This window comes from Bos grunniens, chromosome 24, assembly GCF_055505025.1.
Source record: "Bos grunniens cultivar Pamir isolate PY7600 chromosome 24, Bosgru_T2T1.0, whole genome shotgun sequence".
NCBI lineage: Eukaryota > Metazoa > Chordata > Mammalia > Artiodactyla > Bovidae > Bos > Bos grunniens.
In genome coordinates, this window is record NC_141188.1 from 5,749,313 (window position 1) to 5,765,750 (window position 16,438).

General features: G+C 42.7%; 1 protein-coding gene across 1 annotated transcript in view; it reads left to right on the forward strand.

The window, feature by feature from the left end:
- CYB5A (cytochrome b5 type A) overlaps positions 1–7,967 on the forward strand; it is a 33,640-nt gene extending 25,673 nt beyond the window's left edge. Inside the window, exons 3-5 of the mRNA XM_086372581.1 lie at positions 882–911; positions 4,378–4,412; positions 6,279–7,967. Of these exons, the coding sequence (XP_086228707.1) occupies positions 882–911; positions 4,378–4,412; positions 6,279–6,360 (147 nt within the window). The 3' untranslated portion in view covers positions 6,361–7,967. The remainder of the gene's footprint in view (positions 1–881; positions 912–4,377; positions 4,413–6,278) is intronic.
- The last annotated feature ends 8,471 nt before the right edge of the window (positions 7,968–16,438 follow it).

Below are 16,438 nucleotides of genomic sequence, written 5' to 3' on the forward strand. Positions count from 1 at the left end.
TCATTTCCCAGCAAAGTTTATTCACCCACATGTTTTCATCTTTATCTTCATATTTTACCGAAGTGATGTAGTTTTATGGTAATCGGAGAGGCCTGCCCTTTAAATGTTCCCTCCTGTCCTTATTCTTTCCCTTCCGAAGCTTCTGGGGTTGGAGCAGGTGAGTTTTCAGGCTGTGGCTGTAGCGTGTTTGCCTCACCTGTAATCAGCCTTTGTTGTTGAGTTGCTAAGTGATGTCCAACCCTTTGTGACCCTGTGGACTTGCAGCCCGCCAGGCTCCTCTGTCCATGGGATTTCCAGGCAGGAATACTGGAGCGGGCTGCAATTTCCTTCCCAGGGTGTCTTTCCGACCCAGGGATCAAATCTTCATCTCTTGCATTGGCAGGCGGGTTCTTTACCACTGAGCCAATCACCCTTTTAATGCACTTTATTTTAGATGGAAGTTTGAGTAGATTATGACCCTACAATTGAGAGACTGCAGGAATTCACTGAGTATACCACACAGATTGCACACCCATACACGTATATACACACAACTGAAAGGCAGTTTCAGAGGAAAGAAAGGAAAAATCTAATTAGATCTCAGCTGCTCCCTGAATTACAGATCAGAATCTGAGTCTAATAAATGTATATACAGATCAGCATATAAATATGACTATCAAAAACACTATTTTAAATTTTGGAACTCTAGATCACAATACGTCTCAGCACTTTAAATTGTTGCAGTCGGATGGATCAAACTGGGTATTTAATAACTTGGGTAGAACCTAAAATGCTAATTATTGAATAGCAGTGTTTTAAATGTCAGTAAAAGCGAACACTTCAGAAATGGTAATTTTGTAGATGTTTTTCCATTCGTAATGGGCTTTGTTTTTTTATTGCAGGATGACAGATCAAAGATAACCAAGCCTTCGGTATGTGTGACCATCTCTGGTGGCTACATTATCTTCATTGTACTTCATACCTGTCAAACTGGAGGGCAAAGGTCATTTACTTACCTGAGACCAGCACAGGTCTTTCTAAGTTAGATGAATATGTACCCTGTTGGCTCCAGCAAAATTTTTTGTCTGTTTAGATCCATCAGTATATTTTATTAGGATAGCTTTATGTTCTCCTCATAAGATTGTCAATACTTAAAATAACATTTCCATCATCATTATCAGCAGATAACTTTTGAAGGGCTACTTCTACTTTTTATTTACATAAGTAGCATTGTGCTTCTGAACTGAAACATTTGACAAGTCTTCTTTTCAGAGAACTTAAAATCTCAGTAGAGTCTTCATACTTAAACCTTTAAGGTGTCTGTCAATGTCTTCTTCATCTCCACATCTCTGGGACATAGTAGGTGTTCAATAAATATTTACTGGTTGAATTGAATGCTAATTAAATAACTTTTTGATGCATTTTTCCTTAGGAAAGGAAATAATTCCAGTGATGTTCCTTTTATGCCCAGGCTCACCCGCCTTCTCTCTGAACTGATCAGCTCATTTATATGACCTAGTGCCTTCTTTGAGGCTCCCTTTTGGACTGCTGAAATTCTCTGGTGCTTCAAGTCTTTTGCTTTTTCTTCAAAGTCTGTCAGGGAATAAGTGTAATTTCTCCTGTTAGGTGTTCAGTATGTTATCTTGGGACATATCGTTCAGCTATAGTAAAATGAGGATTTGATAAGGCTCATCACCTGAGCTTAGAACTGATATAGAGCCAACCGTGTCCTGAACCACGATTCCTGCCAGCAGAAAGCACCAGTCAGAGCTAAGGTCTCCCACACAATCGCTTTACTCCCGAGAGACGCACTCTTTCCTCCTCTAGAACATACATGGCTTTGCTTACTGCAGAGCAGAAGTGGGGGAGTGCGGGGCTGGAACTTGCTGGTTTTCAAGGCCAGAAGCAAACACATGGACACTTTTCTAGGTGTATCTTTCTTGTGCTTGTAGCTTACTAGGAGAAGAGAGTTCTTTGTTGTGTCTGTATAACTATCCATCTGTTTCCAGGCTGATAAACATACACTGTGGTCTGAATTTTTGAAATGCTGCCTGCTTAAACTGAATTGTGAAATAAGATGTACCAACAAGTATTAGCTTGAACCCTCCAGAGGGAAACAGATTGAGTTACCAAGTTAAGCTATTTGTGTTAATAAATACAGAGACAGTGCAGTTTTAAGTGAGCAAATCCAGATCTATCAATTTGACATGGAGGGTATCAGTAATGGCAGTACCTACTGATAGGTTTCTATGGTTGCCGTCTTAAAACCTTTGCTATGTAAGTGAGTTGATTTGATTCTCAAGGTATCATAGGGGAGCTCCTGGACCTACCAGAATGTAAAGAATGAAATTCCACCTGTTCCAAGCTTTGACTTTGTTCAAGGTCACACACTGTAGAACCACTGCTAGCACCATTTAAGGCATAGTGCCCGTGAGTCTCTCAAGCCTCTGTAGGCTCCGACCTTTGCATAAAAGGCATCACTCCATCAGCAGTATCTTTAGGGAAGCCTTCCAGTGAAGGAATGGGCTTAGTCAGATGAACTTATAAATGACTTGGATGAGCTTTACATGAGAGCTTATCACGTGTTGATTTCATCACTCCCCTTTTCCTACCTGAAGCTGAACCCCTCAAGTTCACTGTGTGAACAGGAGGCACAGCCTGTAATAAAGACCGCAGGCTTTCCCCCATCTTCCTTGACAGATTAGTCAGTTCCATACTAAAACCCAACTGGGGCCCAATGCTAAGTGGTGACTCAGACTTGTCTTAACGCTGAAGCATCCCTGGGTTATTATCTAACAGATAATAAGCCATCAAAAAGTGCGTATTGTCTTTTACAGTGCAGCTCTCTGGAGGATCTTTGTTGTTGCTGGTGGTCACCACACCCGAGTAGTGCATTCCACTCATGGTAGCAACGAAGGTGGAGGAAGGCAGGCCAGCGAGTTTCCATGCAGAGTTGTTAGCACGTTTGGTGCAGTGCATGTGCTGGGCGTGACAGAATAACCTCTGTTCACTGTTTCAGGCTTAGCTTTCTAGTGTGCCAATAACACTTCATCTTAAATGGACTATTGCATTTGTTTCAGAACTGATTACGTCTTTGTATGTCTCTAATAGCTAAATAATATTTTCACATTGTCCAGTTACCTCTTGTAATCCTTGTTCATTTTATTTGCCTATACAAAATGTGAAAACTAATCTTGCAGTAGTTATGAATACTTTTGTAGTCTCTTGAGATTTAATGTTGTTTCAAAAGATAATGACTGTGAAGTTTTCTATTTGAATGACTGTGTTTTTCCCTCCTCCTGTGTCAGGAATCTTAAAGGCCATGTCTCCAGGTTGGTGGGTGTCATAACTGCTTTGCCTGATTTTCCCCTGGAAGGTTTCTGCCTTTTTACGGGAATGTCTTTAATGCGCTTTGCTGTGTGTAGCATTGCCTTGCTGCAGATCAGTGAATGTTCGCTAATGCTTTTTTATTTGTGCTTTGGGAAACTACAGCTGCATTATTTCCGTCTACCCTCCTGTGAGGCACTAATGCTTTGCTGGTGTGGAGCTTCAGGAGTGCTTCTTAACAACTTTTCAAGCCCGAAAAAGCTTACATCCTACTTGGCCTTGGTTACCCCATTGTTTGGGGCAGACTGTGTCTTCCCAGAGCCATCTGCAGCTCATTTTCATGGTACTGATAGGAAGGACCTCTCTCAGAAGGTGTTGGAGGGTAAACCAGGAGGCAGCTGTGAATGCCCCTGGCATCTGAGGATTTCTTGGTGGGTGAGGGTGTGATGTCAGCCTGCGAGGCCGCCAGTTTTTTTTTGTGTTTTTTTTTTTTTTAAAAAAACCTGCCAGAGTTAAAGAAGACCAGGAAAGGTGGTCCAGACTGTTACAATTTAAATGCCACTTCTTTTTTTTTTTTTGACACTTTTTTTAATATAATCTGGGTAAGCTTTTACTTCTATGAGATTTGATGAAATAACTGATGTTTTATTGAACATTTCATTCCTGCTTTTGAAGAATGAAACTGGTCTCCTTAAAGATAATGATACATTTTTTGTATGTATAAGTGATACCTGTGTTCAGTTTCTACATTAAGCATTTAAATGTCTGTCAGGTACAGAATTAGGTAGCCTATTAATTTTTAACATTTTCTTGCAAATTTTTGAGGTTATGTTCGTAAGTAATTTAAATAGAGACCCTTCTTAAATTTTTTTTTCTTCAGAAAAAATGGTGAGTTTGGGTGTATTAGTGAAGATTATGATGTCAGTTTCCCTTCAGACTTTTTTTTTGAAGAATGCATTGAATAAGACTAATGAATTGAACAAACTGTTATGATCTTATTTTAAAGCAGGTTATAGTCAATTGAATGAACGTTCAGATATTCCCTTTAACTTACCTTTTCTTGTGTTTCAGGAAAGTATTATTACTACCATTGATTCAAATCCCAGGTATGTGATAGTTTTCTTTAAAAGTATGACCGATCAGAAGGCTCCTAGAATCAGAGTTGGGCTAGAGGGTCTCTCCCCACACTTGAGGCATCTCTGTTGCTTGAGCTCCCGCCATGCTCCTCTCTGTGGACAGGTCGGGGTCCTCTCCACTTAGCACCCAGACTGCCCAGGGCCTTCCTTCCTAAACTGTCAGATGGCTCAGACATTTCAGACAACCCCACGTCTCACCCTGCTGCCATACCTCCCTGGAGGAGCAGAGCAAACGGAGGCTCCTTCTCCCCTCTGTGGGCTGGACAACCTTTCTATTTAGGCGAACATTCCATATCCTTCCTCATTTGATATGTGGCCAGTTTCTTAAATTGTCATGATTATATCTCCCTAAGCATGGTTCGGTTTTCCCCTTGTCCCTTTTCTAGTCTGTCCTGAAATTGAACCCAGTGATCCAAGTAATAGCTTGAGTCACTTGTTCTAGGCATTTGATTTCTTCATATAGTTTAAGATCATATTGATAGCTCCCAGGTGGCCTAGTGGTAAAGAATCTGCCTCCCAAAGAAGGAGATTCAGGTTCGATCCCTGGGTCGGTAAGATCCCCTGGAGGAGGAAATGGTAACCCACTGCAGTATTCTTGCCTGGGAAATCCCATGGGCAGAGGAGTCTGGTGGGCTGCAGTCCACGGGGTTGCAGAGTCAGATGCGACCTAGCACGCACAAGATCATCCTGACGTTTTTGGCTGTTCTACCATCCTGACTTATGGACTGCCATCAAATACAATTTTTTGGACCCAAGCTCGAAGCCACACACTCCTGCCTGTTATATTCTGCCCTAAGTTTGCTGCCCCCAGGCTGCTCATATTCTGGTACATTCCCCGCAGTATTTCCTCTTGCTTTACCCTGAAATGTCCGTCTCCTCCTAAATGGAAACTGAAAACCTACCAAATTACACTCGTAATCCTTTTGCAATTTAAATCTTGATTTAGAACTTGCTATTTGTGAAGAGTATTAAAGGACAGGAAGTTTATGACAGAAACCGTCACGTGTGTGTCAGCTGTTACCTGCTCTTTCTCCGGATTCTAAAAGTTCATATCTGTATTAATGATCTTTCCAGCCCTGCCCCTGATTAATCTGTCATTTATAGTAGATCAATGTATTGGGACTGAACAGTATATAAATTAGGATTTTTGTGAATTCACATCTATGGACTGCAGATTCAGTCATTTGGGCATGCTGTTTCCTAACACATTAAACCTACTGCACACAAGTGGCAATTAGATTTTCTAACCAGAATCACAGAATGTTGAGCTGCGGTGCTGGTAGCAACCTTAGTAACCGTGTGCTTCACATCCCTTAGCTTTGCAGCTCAGGGCACACAATTTGCCCTTGGCTGTGGAGCCTGCTGATGGCTTTCTTTAAATGAGAAACCTGCTCTTCTGCTTCACAGTTCAGTGCCATTGTTAACTTACGGGCGTATCTAGATCAATACCTGTTTACTTTTCTGAACTTGTGATATGAAACCCAGAATTGATGTCCTTTGGATAAGTCACTAGTCCTTGGTGGCATCTGTTGAGGGAGTGATTCATAGCTGTTTGTGTAAAATTATAGAAATAGATCTAAGTGGCACTGTAAGGGCATTCAGTTTCTTATAAGGCTGGAGGGGTGGAGCCGTTGTCCTGGTATACCAGGACATGTGTTATACCAGGACATATGTTGTACTCACTTCCCTTTTAGCAATTTAGAGTGAGCTTTTCATCCAGAAAGGTTAGAGGGGTAATAGAACACTCCATGGTGACTGTCATGGTAAGGAGACGGAGCAGAGTTTTGAGTCTCCTGCATGGAACATCACGCAAGCGTCATTGCTCTTTCTTTCCAGCTGGTGGACCAACTGGCTGATCCCAGCTATCTCAGCGCTGTTTGTAGCCCTGATATATCACCTCTACACTTCGGAGAACTAAACACATTCTCAGAAGCCAATAGAAGAAAAGACTGCTTTGATCCAGGGAGAAAGAAGCCACCACTCTTAACTTCAACTGACAAACCCTTCACCTGAAAATAATCTGAATACACCTATTTTCCTTTCCTCCTACATTAGACACAAAACAAACCATAACTGTTCCATTCTTTGGACTATTGAACTTCTAAAGTGTGCCTTCTTATTCACCAACTTTGTTTTGCTGTTCCATCACTACATCATTTGCTTATTGTGGACATGATCTTTTAAAACATACCACCATGCTGAGCTGTCTGTTGGGTATATGATTGTCTTTAATGTTTAGAATCTGATTACTTGGCGGTCGTTTAATGCACTCATCTTTCAGACCCAAGTTGTCTGAGGTAAGGAGGGGTGTCCTTGGGTCGTTTCTTGTGCTGCTTCATCTAATTGAATCATCAGATTTTGCATGTTTCTAGTGTAGGTTGTTTTTTTTTTTTAAGAAGGCCCAGAAATAATAGCTTAAAGATTTCTAATAATTGTTCTACAAAAAAGCAGTCAGATAGATGATAAAAAGAGAAAGTGGCCTCCAAGACCTAGAAAAGATACTCTATCTCGTCTTTGATTAAAAACACCAGCAATGTCAACAAGAAGCCTAAGAACCATGAGAGAACATTGCCGCTGGCCCATCTCTGAGCTTAAACAGTTTGCACAAAGGTTTTGATTGCACAGAGATTCTCAGCTAACAGTTTCTCAGGTTATACAGACTCTCCTTCGGAAGTGAAAACTGCTTTTCTGCCCCCATAATGAAATCTTGATTCCCGAGTCTGGGTTTTTTTTTTTGGGGGGGCGGGGGGAGGCGGGGGGCGGGAATCTAATCAGCATTTATAGAATATTTTCTTCTACTACATCAAAATACACATTTTTAAGCTCAGACGAAAGTTTGATTGAGGTAGACAACATTATGGGTCACAATTCAAAGAGAAGAAATCCTACAAAGCATTTTCTCAGACTGCAAATCAATGAAGCTAGGCAGTAATGGAAAAAAGAAAAAAAGCTGGAAATATCAAAATATTTGCAGGTGGAACTACACACTGCCAAATAGCATGTGGGTCAAAGAGGTCCCAGACAATTTTTAAAATGTCTTGAACTAGTGATTCACTAATTTGTACAAACACACACGAGATTATGGGACATTCGGAGTCTTGATTTTTGAAGAAATTTAGCTCTAGTGACAGGCCCGAGGGAACTCTGGTGTGACTCTGATTCAACCATCCCATTCTTGTTTATTCTCTACCCTGTGCTTTTTTTTCCCCTCTCAAAAAACTTGAGAGATGAATTTATAGACTCGAAATACATATAGTTAGCGATGATTGTCCGTTGGCGTGCTAGCCGACTGACGAGCCACGGCATTCATCAGAAATATCTAAAGCACATTAAAGACGTTGTTTAAATTTCAGAACATACATAGATTTTTATAATCAACGACATGTACCACCCTCTGCCTCTTTTGTGACTGGAGGTTAGAGTGAGTGTTGGAGGGCGGTGGGGGAGGTGTCTGTATCACATGGGAAAATGCCTGGCAGAGGACTCCTTTGTTCAGATTTTAATAAACATATTCCTGGAACAAAACTCATGCCTCTCGTGATGGACTTGAAGCGCCCGCCTCCCTCTGCATGTTGGTACATCCACAGACAAGTCAGCAGGCTCTGCTGTAACGTGCCGTCATTACTGTATAGTCATGAATAGGTCAGCTAAATAAAAGTAACCGTGGACCTTCACCCTGCTTTTTGATGCTACCTATCAAGGGTTTCCATGTCGAGTCCCCCAGTTCTTCCTCTGGGATAGTGGAGCAGTTGGTTCACGGCTCCGGATGTGGTTTTCAGCATGATCACGAATGGTGTGTCTGGAAATAAACAGTATAACCAAAGCGATTGAGGCAGGACCCCCATCCCCGGCCCCCAGCCCCATAGCTGGTTCCTGTGAAGCTTGAAATGACCACCAAACTCACACTCCAGTGAATTATTTGTATGTCCCTCATCTGGATCACTTAGAGAGAAGCTTGCTTTAAATTAGGATGAGGATGAGATACTTGGAATGGGAAATTTGGGCAGAGTGACTGTGATTGCAGTATTTACAGTTAAAAGCCGTGTCCTGTCCGTGTGCAGAATCTGTGAAGCTGGGTCGCCCCAGCCTCTAGACGCCTCTTTCTGCTCTGCCCTGGCTGCTGTGTCTTCACTGTCACCTTATCTGGAAGCCCAGTTTGGTTTGGCTCCATATCAGGGTGGGGAGCTCTGGGACTGGGGGTAGTCCACAGTCGCCCTTAGAGATCAGGGTCCACTCCTGTGCCACCAGCATTAGCAAAGACAAGCTTTCATATCACCCCTGCCCTCTGCGAGCCTGATCACAGCCCTAGGAGGAGTGGGCATGGAAGAGAAGACGTGATGGCAGGCATCGGGCTGGATTTCTCCGTCTGCTGTGTCCAGCTGCCACAAGGGTGGACTGACTTGGGGGGAGGGCAACCGGAGAGGAAGCTGTTTTATGCAGGAAGCCTGGCCTCAATCTCTAGAAACTGTAGAAAGCGATTCAAGGGATTCCCATGGTGACTGGAGGAGGGGCGGGGGGCTCACCTGGAGGCATGTTTTGTAATCAACAGTTGTTTGAGAACCTGAAAGATCTCGCAGTCATTCTCTAAATTCTAAAACATAAATCACAGTCTTAATTTGTTTTTTTGAAAGTCAAACATGAACCTTTCCATCAAGATAGAAAACAAATCCAAGTTGTGGGTGGCAATGATGCATCTCTCAAGGAAAGTCCTAAAAAAATGGAGAAATAGGTAACCCTGCATTTTGCTTCTGTCTGCTGTTGCCTCATGCCTAAGTATCTTCCTAGTTATTCCACTTTCCTAGTGAGGTTGCTGATGCAAAGAACCCTTAAGTCGTGATAATCACCCCTGTGAACTTCGGAGGCAGAATTTCTTAAATAAAGGTTAGCTGTTAAGGAGGGTGAATGGGCAGCAGGTCTTTCTGATCCCATGGTCAGTTTCTGCGCCTGGTGGTATTTGGCTTTTCCAACTAAAGTTGGCTCAATGTTTCAGGTTGGCGGTGGAACAGTTATACTTTTGGGGTAGGGCTGTGAGTGGACTGCACCATTCCCTTAAAGAAGAAAGAAACAAGTGAGACAAAAAAATTTTTTTTTGACAGTTTCATTTGTTTTTTAGTTCTGTTACTGCAAAAATGCTAAAATTAATGGTGAATGCATGCTCTGCATTTATCTATAGGTTCAATACATAGACAATAAAAATATTCAGTCAAGGGGAAGTACAATTCATTTTTTTTTTTTAACTTTACAATATTGTATTGGTTTTGCCATACATCAACATGAATTTGCCACGGGTGTACACGTGTTCCCCATCCTGAACCCACCTCCCACCTCCCTCCCCATACCACCCCTCAGGGTCATCCCAGTGCACCAATCCCAAGGATGCTTGGAGACAAAATTTTAAAACACTTATTTATATTTATTTATTTGGCTGCAACAAATCTTAGTTGGAGTTTGTGGGATATAGTTCCCTGACCAGGGATTGAACCCAGGCCCCCTGTATTGGGAGCTCAGAGTCCTAGCCAATGGACCACCGGAGAAGCCCCCAAGTGAAACAAGCTTGCTTATATCTGCAGCTAACAGCCTCCAAAAAAAGGATACAAAAGGTACAACTGCAAAAATTGTTTACCTTCAATCCAAATAATTTAAGAAACCATTAAAATGACATTTTAGATAAGAAAATTCTATTTTTTTTAGATATTCTTAGAGCCATGGAGGAATTGTGGTAATAACTGAACAATTAGAAAAGTTCTGGTAGAAAGAATTTAAAATTCACATGATATGTCTAAGTAACATTGATCCTGTGGTGAACATTCAATCACTTTGAAAACTCTTGTTTCATTGTCCTTATATTTTATTCCTAACTGAATTTATTTCACCTTTATGATTATGCTTGTCATGTTATAGCTCTTCAGGAAGAAGTCATCTGAGAATTGTCAGATGGACATATTTAATACAAGTCATAGCATTGCTCTCACATTCACTTTCTCAGTTAACCAGTTCAAAAACACAGTACAAGGTTCATAATTATTTTGGAAGAAAACATAGGCATAGTTCTTGATGATTTTGGAGTAGGTGATCATTTCTTAGATAGTGATACCAAAACCACAAACTACAAAAGAAGAAATAAACTGAATTTCTGCAGAATTAACAACTCTGTGTTTTAAAGGACCCCATCAAGCAAGTGAAAAGACTACACACAGAATGGGGGAGAATATTTGCATATCATATATTTAATAAGGGACTTCTAAGGAGTACATCAAGGCTGTATATTGTCACCCTGCTTATTTAACTTCTATGCAGAGTACATCATGAGAAACGCTGGGCTGCAAGAAGCACAAGCTGGAATCAAGATTGCCAGGAGAAATATCAATAACCTCAGATATGCAGATGACACCACCCTTATGGCAGAAAGTGAAGAGGAACTAAAAAGCCTCCTGATGAAAGTGAAAGTGGAGAGTGAAAAAGTTGGCTTAAAGCTCAACATTCAGAAAACTAAGATCATGGCATCTGGTCCCATCACTTCATGGCAAATAGATGGGGAAACAGTGGAAACAGTGTCAGACTTTATTTTTTGGGGCTCCAAAATCACTGCAGATGGTGACTGCAGCCATGAAATTAAAAGACGCTTACTCCTTGGAAGGAAAGTTATGACCAACCTAGATAGCATATTCAAAAGCAGAGACATTACTTTGCCAACAAAGGTCCGTCTAGTCAAGGCTATGGTTTTTCCAGTGGTCATGTATGGATGTGAGAGTTGGACTGTGAAGAAAGCTGAGCCCCGAAGAATTGATGCTTTTGAACTGTGGTATTGGAGAAGACTCTTGAGAGTCCCTTGGACTGCAAGGAGATCCAACCAGTCCATTCTGAAGGAGATCAGCCCTGGGATTTCTTTGGAAGGAATGATGCTAAAGCTGAAACTCCAGTACTTTGGCCACCTCATGCGAGGAGTTGACTTATTGGAAAAGACTCTGATGCTGGGAGGGATTGGGGGCAGGAGGAGAAGGGGACGACAGAGGATGAGATGGCTGGATGACATCGCTGACTTGATGGACGTGAGTCTGAGTGAACTCCGGGAGTTGGTGATGGACAGGGAGGCCTGGAGTGCTGCAATTCATGGGGTCGCAAAGAGTCGGGCACGACTGAGCGACTGAACTGAACTGAACTGAAAGAATTCTTACAATGCAATAAATGATAATAACTCAATTGAAAAATAAGCAAAGGATCTGAGTGTACATTTCTCCAAAGATGATGTACAAAGCCAATGAGCACATAAATGAGTTGATTTCAACCAGCATTAGTCATTAGGAAATGGAAGTCAAAGCCACAGTGAGATACCACTTCACACCCACTGGGAAGGCCATAATAAAAAATCTGATGGTGGCAAGTGTTGACAAAGATATGAAGAGATTGGAACCCTTGTGCATTGCTGGTGGAAATGTAAAATGGTGCAGCCACTGATGAAAACAAGACGGCAGTTCCTTAAAAAGTTAAAACATTCCTATGCTAAATCATCTTGGAAAAGAATATTAAAAAGGGAATGTATATATAACTGAGTCACTTTGCTGTATGATAGAAATTAACACATCGTAAGTCAAGTATGTGCGTGTGTGCTCAGTCATGCCTGACTCTTTGGGACTCAATGGATTGTAGCCTGCTAGGCTCCTCTGTCCATGGAATTTTCCAGGCAAGAATACTGGGGTGGGTTGTCATTTCCTACTCCAGAGGATCTTCCTGACCGAGGGACTGAACATATATCTCCTGCGTCTCCAACACTGGCAGGAAGACTCTTTACCACTGTACCACCCTATACTTCAGTTTAAAAGAAATTAAACATAGAATTACCTATGACCCCAAAATTCAATATATTCAATAAAATTGAAAACAGGTACTCATACAAAGGGACTTTCCAAGTGGCGCAGTGGTAAGGAATCCACCTACTAAACAGGAGACATGAGTTTGATCTCTAGGTCAGGAAGATCCCCTGGAGAAGGAAATGGCAACCCACTCCAGTACTCTTGCCTGGAAAATCCCATGGACAGAGGAGCCTGGTGGGCTACAGTCCATGGGGTCACAAGAGAGTAGGACACAGCTTAGCGACTAAAACAACAGAAAACTCATACAAAAACTTGTACATAAATGTTCACAGCAGCGTTGTTCATAATAGCCAAAAAGTTGAAACAACCCGAGTATTTGTTCATCAACAGATGAATGGATAAAAGATGTTTTATATCCATGCAATGGAGGATTATTGGATGATAAAAAGTGCTATGTGTGTTACAACATGGCTGAATCCTGGAAACAGTACGCCGAGTGAAAGTGGCCACAAAAGGCCCTACTGTGTACGACTCCATTTATATGAAGTGCTCAGAACAGGCACATCTGTAGAGACAGAAGGGGATTGCCTACGGCTGTGGAGAAGTGGGGAGTGACTGATAATGCATATGGGATTTCTTTTGGGGGTAATGAAAATGTTCTAAAATTGATTAGGGTGATAGCTACACATATCTGTGAATGTATCGGTACTAAAAAACGTTGAATTATGTGGTTTAAAATGGGTGAATTGTATGGTGTGGGATTATAATACAGGTCAATAAAGCTGTTATAAAAATTCAGCGCGGGGCTTCCCTGGTAGGTCCGTGGGAAGGAATCCCGTGGACATGGGTAATGCAGGAGACATGGATTTCATCCCTCATTCGGGAAGATCCCACATGCCGTGGAGCAACTAAGACCGTGAGCCAACCTGTTGAGTCCGTGCTGCACAAGAAAAGCCACTGCAGTGCGAAGTCCATGCGCCGCAACTAGAGAAGGCCCGCACAGCAGCGAAGACCCAGTACAGCCAAAAATAAATAAAATTATAAAAAAAATTCAGCACAAACAGCCCCTGTTGTTGTTCAGTCGCTAAGTCCTGTCCAACTCTTTACTAATTCTGTAAAGAATTTACTGTAGCCCACCAGGCTCCTCTGTCCGTGGGATTCTCCAGGCAAGAACACTGGAGTGGTGTGCCATTTCCTCCTCCAGAGAATCTTCCCCACCCAGGGATTGAACCCACATCTACCTGCATCTCCTGCAGTGGCAGGCGGCTTCATTACTGCTGGGCCACCAGGGAAGCTCAAACACCTTCTGCCTCCAAGACATTGGTCCTTTCACGTGTCTGTCGTCTTGGAAGCATCCATCCGGTCATGCCAGCTTTGGGAGTCACTCGCATCGCACTCACACACTGCATCACTTCCTGAAATCAGCACTCTGGTAGAAGTGGCCTCTTGAAAGATGTGGGGTGTGAAGACAGAGAAAGGACTCTTTCTTTTTACTTAATATTGTGTTCTCTTATGTTTTTTGAATGAAAATGTATAACTTGTGCAGTTAAAAATAAGAAACAGCTCTATTGGTCGGTCTGTTCTCTACTCAAAGCCACCTCCCTTCTCTACCTCCAGTGTCCCCACCTTAGCGCAGGCCTTCAGCTCTTCTCTTCTGAACGTCAGCTGCAAATGCTCCCTGCCTTTTCCCGCTACTAGCTCTGTTCCATGGTGTATCCTTTAAGCCTTGTCCAATTCATCGGACAGAGGAGGTGTCTGTTGACTGATTAACTAAACTAATAAATGACTGAGGTCCGTTAGCTGGTCTCCCACCTCACATCTCTGTTTCTAATCTTTTGTTTGCTTTATTATATTGTTCTAAAATACCACTTTGATGTCACTCTTGCACGAAAGCTTTAGTGATGGCGCTAAGTCTAAGGCAGTGCTGAAGGCACCTGGCAGGGCTGCTCTTCAGCCTGTAAGGATATTAACTTTAAGAGCTGCAGCCAGAAGGCTCCCAGTTTTGTATACTGGAGCCCAGGTGCATTTTTGCTCAGGTGTGCAGTCGTGTCCGACTCTTTGTGACTCCAGAGACTTGTAGCCCGCCAGGCTCCTCTGTCCAAGGGATTTCCCAGGCAAGAATACTGGCGTGGGTTGCCATTTCCTCCTCTAGGGCATCTTCTTGACCCAGGGATCGAACCCGCATCTCCTGCATCGGTAGGCAGGTTCTTTACCACTGAGCCACCAGGGGAGCCCAGGTATGTTTAGGCTCTAGCAGTTTCTCAGCAATGACAAGAGGTGGAGAAAGGTGTTATCTGACAAAGCACTGATATTCTTAGCATGTCAGAACCAGTTGGCCAGTGAGGTTAGTACCTAGCCCTGGAGCCTGTCCAAAAGATGGAGGGTGAGGGAGGCTGGAAGGTTATCAGGTGCCAACAGGAGGGCAAGGCTGCTTACACACCCAGAGGTCAGGGAAGTTCTGTGCTCTTGGAGCTGAGTTTGATTAACTTCTGCTAGTTACTGTTTATCTATGCTGAGCTGCAGTATCTCATGACTTCAGCAAAGCCACCCCAGACCTAAGCCTGTAGACTCTTCCAAGCTGGTAAAGTTTACTTGGCAGTAAGCCCTCCCTAAAATCCTTCCTTTTAACAAAAAGCTGTAGGTTTTAAGGGCTCCGAGTGACACTCTCCTTCTGGGGAAACTGATTATTTGAGTATTCAAGACTTACCACTGAGGCCGATGATAACTAGAGAAAGCATATTTCTCTTTCCTCTTGGTGTGAGATTGGTCACTGACTTAGACAGTGAAACACTGGATATCTCATAGGAGAATTCCCAACAGATACAACTGGGAACAGCTCAATGTTTTTGGCTAAAGTCCCTGGTGGTTCAGACAGTAAAGAATCTACCTGCAGTACAGGAGACCCAGGTTTGATCCCTTGGTCAGGAAGATCCCCTGGAGAAAGGGAGAAGGGAATGGCTACCTACTCCAGTATTCTTGCCTGGAGAATCCCATAGACAGAGGAGCCTGGTGGGTCATGGTCCATGAGGTCACAAAGAGTTGGACACAACTAACACTTTCACTTTTCATAAATTAGAACAAAACGCTTTAAGGGAAATCATTGCCTTTATCTCCAATGCCGTGACTGCTTATTATGTTTCAGAATCATCTCTTCTGCTCATTATGCCCATTCTTAATTGGTTCTTTACTTTTCAAGTTCAAACTGGATTCCGTAACACTTTCATCTCTCTCCTCATGAACCTGCTCCCGCCAGAGTCAGTGTGTAGCTCTCTTCACTTATGTCCCCCTTCCGTTTAAAGCTGAGTCATGTCCAACTCTCTGTGACCCCATGGACTGTGGCACCGTCTCCCAGAGTTTGCTCAGACTCATGTCTGTTGAGTTGGTGATGCCATCCAACCATCTCATCCTCTGTCATCCCCTTCTCCTCCTGCCCTCAGTCTTTCTCAGCATCAGGGTCTTTTCCAATGAGTTGGTTCTTCGCATCAGGTGGCCAAAGTACTGGAGTTTCAGCTTCAGCATCAGTGCTTCCAATGAATATTCAGGACTGATTTCCTTTAGGATTGAGTGGTTTGATCTCCTTGCTGTCCAGGGGACTCTGAAGAGTCTTCTCCAGCACCAGAGTTAGGAAGCATAATTTCTTGGGCATTCAGCCTTCTTGATGGTCCAACTCTCACATTTGTACATGACAGCTGGAAAAACCATAGCTTTGACTATTCAGACCTTTGTCGCAAAGTGACATCTCTGCTTTTTAATACACTGCCTAGCTTTGTCATAGCTTTTCTCCCAAGAAGCAAATGTCTTTTAATATGCTTTTAACTATAGCCCTGGGAAACACAATTCAAGTGCTTCCAGTAACACAACCCAGATCTGTCTCTTAGGAGACCAGCCTCATCCTTCTCCACAATGTGATATGGGTAGGATTGACCCAACTCCTAAATCCAAGATGATTAATTTTCTTGAGCTAAAAAAAAAAAAAAAATCCCATCTCTTGGCCACAGTGGGAAAATATTTTGCACTATCAGAACCAAAGAGGCAGAAGAGCTGTTTGCCAGTGATAATGGGGAAGTGAAACTCCTTCCCCCCTCTGTGTGTGCTGTCAGAAGAGACTTTCTCTTCTCCTGAATGATAGATGTAAAAGTAGATGTCATGGGCTGCTGTAGCCATTTTGGCATCGTTAGGTATCTT